Here is an 11,017-nt window from a genome sequence, read left to right on the forward strand (position 1 = left end):
GCTAGCACTAGCTCATAACATCAAAAAATCCCAGTGGAGAAAGAAAAGATCATAACCCTGCGGAGTAGATAGTCTGTGTTTAAGCATATATATGTCTTGTCTTTCAACATTAAGAATATGGCATGCATTTCATTAGTAAATAGATAAAAATGTTACTAAGTAAAAATCCCTGCCTAATTGTTTCCCTATTCTATCTAGAGTGTCTAATCATTTTCTATATTCTCTTTGTTACTTATTTAAAAAAAAAATGATCAACTGCCTGACCTGTTCTTGTACAATAGTAACATCTTAAAATGTAAATAACTGAGAAAGTGATTTTTATCAGCTACTCTGTCAGCTATCATAAAATTCATTGCTGCCTTTGATTTTGTGTTATTCTGTGAAGTAAAGCTATGGGTGTTCTTTTCTCAAACTGAAGTGCCACGAATAAGAAACAATAACTATATATTAGAAATGGAAATCTCATGACTTAAAAAATGATGTATAAGTAATATGGTTTTTCACTAGAATACAAATAGGTATCTCCAAGACTGAGAACAATGTTCTACATGTGTTGGCCATTAAACAAAATGTGTCAAATGATTAATATTCTCTGACCTTCTACAGAACTGTTGCATCATATATTGTATATTATGCATCATTTTTAAAAGTTTTTTTTTTGAGATTATTTATGCATACTGAAATGGGGTACAGACCAGATGTGCAGGAGCTGCAAGAAGATTCACCAGAAACACAATGGGGAGCAGAACAGGCAGACTGACAAAGTACACTGCTGAGGGGAGCAGCAGATGGGACAGAAGTCTGCTGTGTCATGTGGGTCAGCTCTGGGGCAGGAATCAAACTCACACTGAAGTAGCCACGGCTTGGCTTAGCTTCTAAGTGAAGCACTCCAACTTGCTGTGCTACCAGGGAGGGACCATTATCCATTTTTTTTATATGTAGCCTCATATTACTCAATGCTAGACAACAGAAACTAGGTAGGGACAAAGTCAGTTATGTACACCATTGCATTCTGAGAGTGTGACAACATGAATGTTCACATAAGTGAATGAATTCAGCCCAGTGTTTGTCTTACTCATCTACCATCCTCAATAAATAACTATATCAGGCATGTGACTTGAGTCCTGTTTTATTATAAGTGTGCTTGGAACCCTGGACATATACTCATTCCTTTGTTGAGTATAGGGAATGTTGCATTGCTAAGTGTGAATGCTCTGGGATGTTAGGTAATCCCTTAGTTTGGCCTGACATGGCTTTGGAAAAGGCCTCGGTGTTGGATGCCACTGTTTATATTAAGCACCATATGAGACCTTTGAACCCACTGTTCCAATAAGGGAAATATACAAATAGAACAAAATTAAAAGCTGTATGTGCTGAGGAAGTTCACCAACTAAGTCAGATCTGTGCAAACTTGAAAGGCAGGGTTTAGAGAAATCTCACTACACTGAGAATTTCCTAAAGAAATACAGTCCGAAAGTACCAGCTACTATTATGTTTTCCAGGTTCCATGGGGCTCTGACCTCACCGTCAACAAAAGCAATGACAAAAAAGTCAGATACACTTCACCTCACATTCTTGCTAATTGTTTACTGAGGCAAGTTACTAAATATGATGCACCTTACTCATTTATCCATAAAACACAGATGACAATATGAGTACATACTTTAATGGGGGTTAGTTTATATAGATACACATATAGTTTATAATAATGATTATTTCTGTATTTGACCTTCATTATAAACTGCTTAGTGAAGGTCATAATAGATAGGCAATTAATAGCAATTTAGAGCATTACAACCAGTGACAAGAATATAAAACAGAAGGTGAGCCTCATAGTTTTTTCTCTATACAGACACCTCCTCTTCCTCAGTTAATCTCATCAAAGATGAAGAATACTTAATATTTCAATTTATCACTAATGAATTTCTAATTACAGATTACTAATGAAGTATATGCAGGTAATCTGCTTAATAGCAACCATTGTGCTGGTGAGTAATTTTTCTAGTCCTACTTCTGAGTTTGACCTTGTGACATTACTTGCAGGAATATTTGTTGATTTGGTGAGTGTTTCAAGGACGATGCACTTGTTCCTTCTCATGTCTGGGCCTCCCCTTCTGCTTTCAGAAGGAACTGTATACTTTCATTTGTAGCCCCCAAAATGTAAACAGCAGTCATTATCTCTTTTGCATCTCTCCAGAGTAGCCTTGGTATTATTTTAATAAAAATCTATAATTTAAGTATGGGTTATTTTTGAAGATTGCATATGTACATTTTTAAGGAACCAGAAACTATGCTTTAAAAATGATGATATGTAGAAAAAATCAATAAAATCTTATTGAATTGAAATACAATTAATTTAAGTGGCATTTTAATTGAACAACATTGTTTTCAAATTCCTTAATACTGTAGACTGATGCACTTATTGACTATTAATTTTTGTGGGCCAAGTATTATTTGGCACTTTTAAGAACTATGCATGCTATAATGAATGACTAGACAGTTATAATCTCTGAACTTAAAAGATTTAATATATTTTAAATGCATATTACTCTGATGATGTCATTGTTAAATCAATGAGTCAGACAATGGAAGCAGTAAAACACATGGGATACAGTTCAGCATGCTCACTATTGCTGCTGAAAATCTATGATTGTGATTAATTGCTTTTGAAATTTTGATCAAAATAGATCTGTCCAATTTTCTGGCAATGGTTTGGTATGTCAAATCTTACCCTGCAATTACATAAATCAATTTAGTCTGGACTTCTGTAAAAACCGGGAGGGAGAAAGATAAAAGTAATTTCTGAGTTGTCAGTGACTGATAGATGCTCTGATTTTACAGTTTTAGTAAAGAAAAGGTCTTACCGTAGCTGTCATAGGCATCCTCACTTACTCCATGACCGTAGTCATAGTATTCAGGCACACTGCAACAGATTTAGACAGCAATCAATGTTACTGTAATCAAAGGGAATCAACCCAGAAACTTATTTGGAATTTGAAAGTAAAACATGTGCTAAAGTAATATTGTAAGAACCTGTAGACATAAAACACAATCCCAAGGAAATATTCATTAAGAAAAATGCAGGTGATTGATTAGGAGTGCTATGATTTTCTCACAAACACCTTAGTATTTTCTCTGTCTTCCAACTTTACAAAGCAAATTTCCCTTAACAAGTATAATGCCTCAAATTTTGTTTAAGACTAAGGTTATTAAAGATCTCTATCCAAGAAAACTGCTATATGACATGAGAATCTGGTCAGTCATGCATGACATTAAAAAAATATTTATTTATTTATGCATATAGATTGTGGTACAGGCCAGCGGTGCAGGGGCAGTGAGAGGATTCACCAGAGACAGAGTGGGGAGCAGAACAGGTGGACTGATCAAGTACACTGCTGAGGGGAGAAGTAGGTGGGTCAGGAGAGTCTGCTGCGCCATGTACATCACCTCTGCTGTGGGGATCAAACTCATTCTGTAGTGACTTTAGCTTTTTAGTACTGTGTTAACTTGCTGTGACATCAGGGAGGGCCCCATGTATGACTTTTAATATTGTTATGATTTCATCTTTACTTACAAGCACTGAAATTATGGTGCCTTCTAGCCCTGCCCATAGCATATCCATATACTTTCCAAGTAAACTCTTTCTATTCACTTAATCTTTTGCTAGATGCTTCCACATTTCAATAACTGATAAATAATTAAAAAGGCATGCTTCGTCCATTAATTACTGAAGTTCGTTAGTCTTCCCCACTATTGTTGTCCTAATTTCATCTTTCTGCAAGTTAATTCTTTAAGGTACCATTCCTAATAGCACCCAAGTATCATATACATGTCCCATCCTCAAAAAGTCCTCATTGCCCCATGGTTCCTTCCGGCAACTATCCCTTTCCAGTCAAATATTTTGGCAAGAGGTGACTATTTACTCTTTTCACTACCTCCCTTCTCATGTGCTTTTGAAAACATCCCAGTCAGGCTGTCTTATTGAAACAGTTCTTGAAAATACCTTGCCATTTTCAAGTTGAATGGTCAAGGCTTGATCCTCATTTCACCTTAGCACCATTTAAAACAGTTGCTCATCTCCTGCTCCTTCATACAATTCACTTGCTTCTGATATGTCCTCTCTGTTGGAACTCCATACTTCTGCAGTTTCTCATTTTTCTGGTACCTCCTTATTGCCTCAATCACCAAATCTGATAACCCCTGGGGCTCAGTTACTAGAATTTTTTTTTTCTTTTCTATTCATACTCACTCTCCAGCAATCTTAATTGTACAGTGGCTTAAAAAATCATGTCTTCTCTGATGCCTTCCAAATTATACACCCAGCTTTGGGACCACTCCTCTACTCTGGTCTCATATATGCAGGTGTCTATTGTGCATTTCTATTTGGATGTCAAGCTGACCATATACAAACATAGAAGTTTAATTATCTTTCCAATTCAGACTTTTAAAATTCTTCCCAATTATATAAGAGATAAAGCCTTAATGTTATACATGCCATGAGCTGTGGCTTCCTCTCCTTTCTCACATCTAATATTTAATCCAACAACAAATACCTGCAAATTTTGTACAAAATTTGAACATTTCTGAACATCTCCATTGTTATGACATCGAATAATGTTGTCAACATCTCTCATGTATCATCCTTCTAACTGGTCTCTGTGGCTGTCTTCTCTGCTTTTATTTCCCACATTGCAGTCAAGGCCATTTTTACATAAGTCAGTTAGTTTTCTACTCACAACCCACTGGTGGTTTCCCACATCCTTTAGGAAAAAAATAAAAAAAAATTCTTATTTTGCTTATATAGTTAGTTCTTAGACATCACCTTCTACCACCGCCCTTGTTACTCACTCGGGTAAAGGTACACAGAGCTATTCCCTGTAAATGACCAACACAATCCCATGTTAGGAGCTTTTGATCTATTGCTTCCATGACCTAAGTCATGGTCTTGGCAAACACTTAGCTTTCCCTTTTTTCTTCAGAACTCACTGAAAGGTCACTTATGAGAGTTTTCCTTCATTTACCTATTGAAACTAGCATTGCTTTGTTAATCTTAGTACATATTATATAACAAAATACACAAACACACATTTGTTTATTTCCTTGTAGGTTTTTTCCCCGGTTCTATAATGTAAGTAAAAGCTCCCTAGTAGAGGACTTGGTTTCTTCTTTGTTCGCTTGTCCTCAATGTTCTAGGATGATTGTTCTAGGACAATGTTGGCATGACAGCTACTCAATAAATAATTATGGAATAAAAAAAGTGAATTGTTCATAGGAAGATTAGGTATCATTTATGAGTAACATAATGTAATCAAGTCTAATTTTTTAAAATAATATACCAAAAGTGGAAATTATTTTATTTTTGCTTAGTATTTAATAATGAATGCATATTTTTAAATCTTGTATAGGGATTTGTAAATATTTATGATACACTCTATTTTTTCACATAAATAAGCACCTTCATTTAAAGTCCTCTGTGCGAATCTTAACTTAAAATTTTATGTACTTATATATGTATGTAACTTATAAATTACACATAAATATGTAAATTTACCTCAAAATCACTAAGTCTTTTATATATACAAAGGCATGGCCAGAAAATAACTTAATTTCAAACACTGAGCTATACAAGTGTTGAGGATGGGTGATATATGTCAAAAAGTTAGAGTAGAAGGAAATATTTAATATTTTTTCTTTTGGTTATCACTCAGAGCAATCCCATAGGTCTCATTATAGTAATCTAAATGAGATCCCATTGATATTTCACTAATAATAAGGAAAAATAAGCAAAGAAAGAGAGAGAAGTGGTTAGTCATCTTTATCTTCCTGGGAGGCCATGGGTAATACGTTAATTCTATTTTAGTAGAAAGAAGTTGAGAAAAACTTGTCTTGGACAGCCCTGCTGCTCCGAATATATATAGACAGATTATTTAGGAAAAATATAAAATAACATGTTTTCTCCACCCTAAGGCTGTTGACCAAAGGCTGGATGTTTATTTCTTCTTTTACATACTTATCTTTATGAAAATGATGCAACCCAGTTGAGAGCCATTATATATGTGCAGCAAATGCTTAAGAGTTAGATACATTGGTGATGATCAAGAGGTGGCAATCATAAGAATATGATAAAATAAACAGGAAGCAGCTTTCCTACTTATAGGGAGAGAGAGGAAATGAGGGCAAAAAGAGCTTTTCCCTCCTTCATCAGTAACTTTCCCATGAATAAACTTGGTTCTGTTTCCCAAAGTATGAAGAAAGGTAGTGCCAAACAGTACCTAGTCACATGACTGTATTTCACATTGGATCTCATTTTTTTTTTTTTTAAGATTTATTTATTTGTGCATACAGAACTGGGGTACAGGCCAGAGTTGCGGAAGCGGTAAGAGGATTCACCAGAGACAGAGAGGGGAGCAGAACAGGCAGATCGACGCAGTACACTGCTGAGGGGAGCAGCGGGCGGGTCAGGAGAGGTCTGCCACACCATGTGGTCACCCTCCGGGGCAGGCGGGAATCGAACTTATGCGGAAGCGGCTTTAGATTCTCAGTGCTGTGCCTTAACCCGCTGCGCCACCAGGGAGGGCCCTGGATCTCATTTTTAATTGATAGAAAGAAGAGAGGGAAATAGCATAGTCCTGAGAAAGGCCATAAAACACCTATAAAGAAGCTGCAGTTACTGTCTACCAGAAGTGATGCTTAACCAACCTAGAAGGAATTTTACCTTTTAGAATTCTCAAAAATAAAAAGTTGAATATATGATATTTGCACAATAATTATCATACTGTCTTTTCCTTTGTTTAGCCAAATATCATTTCTTCCATAGGAAAAATATTTTCTGTGAATTTCTGTGAATATAATTTCAGCTAGTGAATATATTCCTTACTACCCTTGAAACAAGATATGCCATTGTGATTAAATCAGGGAACCTGGGACATACACAGAAGTGAGGGTGGCACTTGAGGGCATTCTTTGCTTTCCACCATCTATCTAAGGAAATGATGTGAGAGCAAGAGGCTACTGACTAGAGCCAAACCATGCTAGTACCTTAATATGGGCTTCTAGATTACAGAATTGAGGGAGATAAATTTTTGTTTATAAGCCACCCAGTCTATGATATTCTCCTATAGCATCTTGAACTGACCAACATAGATCTTATCCTACCAAACTATAGGATGGCTTTATGGAGCAGAGTCCTCTTCTGTTTCCTGTCTACTGTGTGTGAGGGATATAAACTTTTCTATTGTTTGAATTATTAAATTACAGCTCTCCTTATTATGGAAACTTAGCATATGTTCTATGGAACTTCCTGCATATTTCTTGGTATAAATTCTTGCATACTTGAAGGGCGCTATCCACTTCTGTTAAGAACAATGAGAAAAATAAGGAAAACAACCACTCATTTATTTTATGAGATAATGAAATTCAAAGTGTAAGAATAATGTAATTGGTCAAAGCATGTATGATTTTTGCACTGCTATTTGTTTTCAATTTTAGAATCATATCACTTGGCTAAGGAAAGTAGACCCTAGTATTAGCTCTAGAAGGGAAAGTCACATTTCATTTTTTATCATTTCAGGAAGCTGCTATTTAACTCCATTTGTTTAAGGAATAATGATGTTTAATCATGTTGAAATCTGAGTAAAAGTGAACAAATGAACTCAATGTAAGCACAATCTGGTTTTTAAATTTTTAATTTACTATCATTTATGTTTTAGAAAATGTTGTACAAGGTTTTTAAATGCACTGTTACAATAATGGTGGAACTGATTAAAAATAAAGTTGACATAATTATGGGTAATTTGGATCTTGTTTATTCTGGTGGTTATAGCAGATTCAATTTTCGTAGAAACTGGCAATTATATAGAATCATGATATAACATGTTAGCAGTAATGACTCATTGAAAAATATCAAATTATTAATAAAATTCCATATGACATTTTTACCTTTTGAAATGAAGACCTTAGACCCTAATACACACACACGCACGTGTGTGTGTATATATACATATATACACATATAATTTCACACACATATATGTATATATACATGTATACACATACATATATGTATATATACACACATATATATTTGCAAGTCACATTTTTCAATATGCACATTACATTCAATATTTCCTACCTTTACTCTGTTTAGTCTATTATTATATTCACACACATATGCACATACATATATGTGTATATATACATATATACATATATGCATATACACACATGCATACATATATGTATATATGTATATATACATGTGTGTGTGAAATAATAATAGATTAAACAGAGTAAAGGTAGGAAATATTGAATGTAATGTGCATATTGAAAACTGTGACTTTTGCAAATAGTGTCTTAAAAAATGTTTTTCACTTTATTTCCCTTCTAGAACAAATCCTGTCTTACTACAAAAACTCACTACATATATATCACTTCTCCCTTACCTCTTCCAACACATTCTTTTTCTTTTATTATTCCCAGTTATATTAAATAATAGTATAGGAACCATAAAGGAAAAACAAATCCTTAGCAGCCACTGATAGATATATTCAGTCTATTTTGTATAACACTAAAACTCAAATAGGTGGGACTGAAAAACTCTCATGGAAATTACAGTCTAGCAGAAAAGTCATTAAACAAGTGATAAGGAGTGATTCATTCTCCTCCCTCTCCCCATTCATCAAATGATGAAACACTGAAAGGAAGGAATAATTAATCACCCAGGTAAAATGGTTGAAGAAGACTAGCTGGCAGGGGGTCAGCACCATGAAGAGCTCAGAAGAAAGAAAAAGTATGCCTTCAGCAAAACTCCCCCAGAGTGGTCAGGGAGTGAGGGTGGAAGCGAGGTGCTCAACACTGGATTCTGACAAAGTTCCAAGTAGCCATGTCTTAAAGGACCTTTTAGTCATGCTAAGGAGTTTGGACTTTATCTTAAGATGCACTGCACTGAAGAGGTCTTTCAATAGTTTCTGTAGTCCAAAATTAACTACGATACAAGAAAATAAGTTTAATGAAAAGCTAAATTAAAAAAAGAAGCAATGAAGAAAATGAATGTAAGTAGGGACATAAATGATTATCTATTGCCTTACATCCCTACACTAGAGGTGGCTTTCCTTTCTACTGCTGTGTCATCAGCACCTGGCATCGTATCAACCATACAGCAGGTACTTTAAAGTATTCTATAAATGAGTGAATTACTAAATGCTTATAAATGTTTATTTTCTAATTGTTATCTCCTTTGTGTTTTTATATTTCTATTTCCCTTATCTCCACAAACTTTGTTTTTGTTGTCATTATTGTCAAACTAAAGCATTTGTGGGGAAATTTGTATGTTAATATAAATTATTTGGGAGCAGACGATTATTTCATTTCATCAGATGTTGCTTTCAGGATCTTCATTTTGAACTGCTGTCTTTTCCCTCACAATATTGGGGAGATTAAAGGAAAGAAAAAAGATAATTTAAAGCTATAGTCAGCAGCTCAAAAAAGTATTTTAGAAGATTTGATGGATATTAAGAATACATAAAATTCTGATTTTCCAGATGTCCAAGTTTAAATTTGTAAATTACAAAAAGCATGATGTGCTTAATTATCTTTTTGCTATGTTTTGTAACTTCTATAATACAAGACAGAACCCAGATCTATTAAATGTTATTTCTTCATTGATTTAAATCTTCTACTCCCACAGCACTTTTCTAATACCTGATTTTAGAACTGAGAAAGTTAAAACAGTATTTGTCCTTAAATAAGAAATTAGTCATTTGTCTCTTTGAAATTCTACTTCCTCTCCCTGTGCAGAAGCAATAACAGCTGTAATAACCACAAAAACCTATATCTAACACTTCCTAGATACAATACATGCCAAACTCTGCTTGGTGTATGTGATCATCATAACAATTTTTAAGTTGTTGGTATTAGGCAAAGTAGTGAAGAGGAAATCTATTTAAATCAATTAAACTGCTTGTCCTGAATTACTCAGTTCTTCATTGGTGAAGCTAGGAGGTGAATCCTACTGTATCTGATAATAGAGCCCACTTGGGCCACTTACAACTATATGTCAATTTTATGTATTCAAACAATCATTCTCAGTTTTATCTGCATAATATCAGACTAAAAGATGGGAAACAGTTTACTTATAGTCAATATAACCTTGGGCTAAGTTTGATTAAGAAGAACAGATGAGTTGAGAGGTCACTTTCTCTTAAGAAAATTCTTAACTACCGTCAAGAACAAGAGCTTGATTCATAGCACAACTTATCCATCATCCTTAGTATTCCAAGATCAGTTGTTTTTCTAGGAAGCCTTTTTAGACCCCCCCCAATGACCATAAAGTGCCCCCACAATACTATGCATCGACTGTATATAGCGTTGTCATTGCTCCAATTCTACTTTTATTTGTGCAGTTATTTACTTGTCTTCCCTATAAATAGGACTTCCAAAAGGTTAGGGTCATTGAAGTATCATTCATTGTATTTGGATCATTACTGTATTCATAGAGTATCCTAGTTCCTGATAAATAGATGACCAGGAAATATTGACTAAATGAATGAATTAAAATCCTGGAACCACTGAGCTTTCTAGTCGTTCTAATTTAAACCTCCTACTTTTTAATTTACAAGCATAATCCCACAATGCATTGCATTGATTACTAACTTTGACCTCCATTCATATTTGGAGAAGCTAGTGCTATCTTCTTTAAAATCTAATTTTATTGATTGACATTTCACTAAAAAAAACTATATGATTTACGATCTAGTGCTATCTTATTCCACTGAGCCTTTCTCAATCAATTCTTTTTGGAACAAACTCTCAGTCTCCTTTACCAATTTACTTAATCCTTCTGTGATTTAAGTCCAATTAGAGTTAAACCTCTAGCTATATACAATGCCTATATGGGAAATCTAAAGGTTTTGAGATACTTTTATGAGGAAAAGAAGGCCTAGTGTTTACTTAGCAAGTTTTAGGTGGCAGGATAAGAGGATACTGACACAATAATAGGTATGTCTTAATGGAATTGGAC

At 34.5% G+C, this 11,017-nt stretch overlaps 1 protein-coding gene across 3 annotated transcripts in view; it reads right to left on the reverse strand.

Moving 5' to 3' along the window:
- Nucleotides 1–11,017, reverse strand: part of KHDRBS2 (KH domain containing, RNA binding, signal transduction associated 2) — a 429,412-nt gene that overhangs the window by 26,397 nt on the left and 391,998 nt on the right. For all 3 annotated transcript variants that reach the window (XR_001145205.1, XR_001145208.1, XM_004673598.1), the window contains exon 8: nt 2,865–2,923. Coding sequence is in view for 1 of the 3 variants with exons in the window: in XM_004673598.1 (XP_004673655.1) it covers nt 2,865–2,923 (59 nt within the window). In the remaining 2 variants the exon portion in view is untranslated. The remainder of the gene's footprint in view (nt 1–2,864; nt 2,924–11,017) is intronic.

This window comes from Condylura cristata, unplaced genomic scaffold (assembly GCF_000260355.1).
Source record: "Condylura cristata isolate star-nosed mole 26May11 unplaced genomic scaffold, ConCri1.0 scaffold00001, whole genome shotgun sequence".
Taxonomy (NCBI): domain Eukaryota; kingdom Metazoa; phylum Chordata; class Mammalia; order Eulipotyphla; family Talpidae; genus Condylura; species Condylura cristata.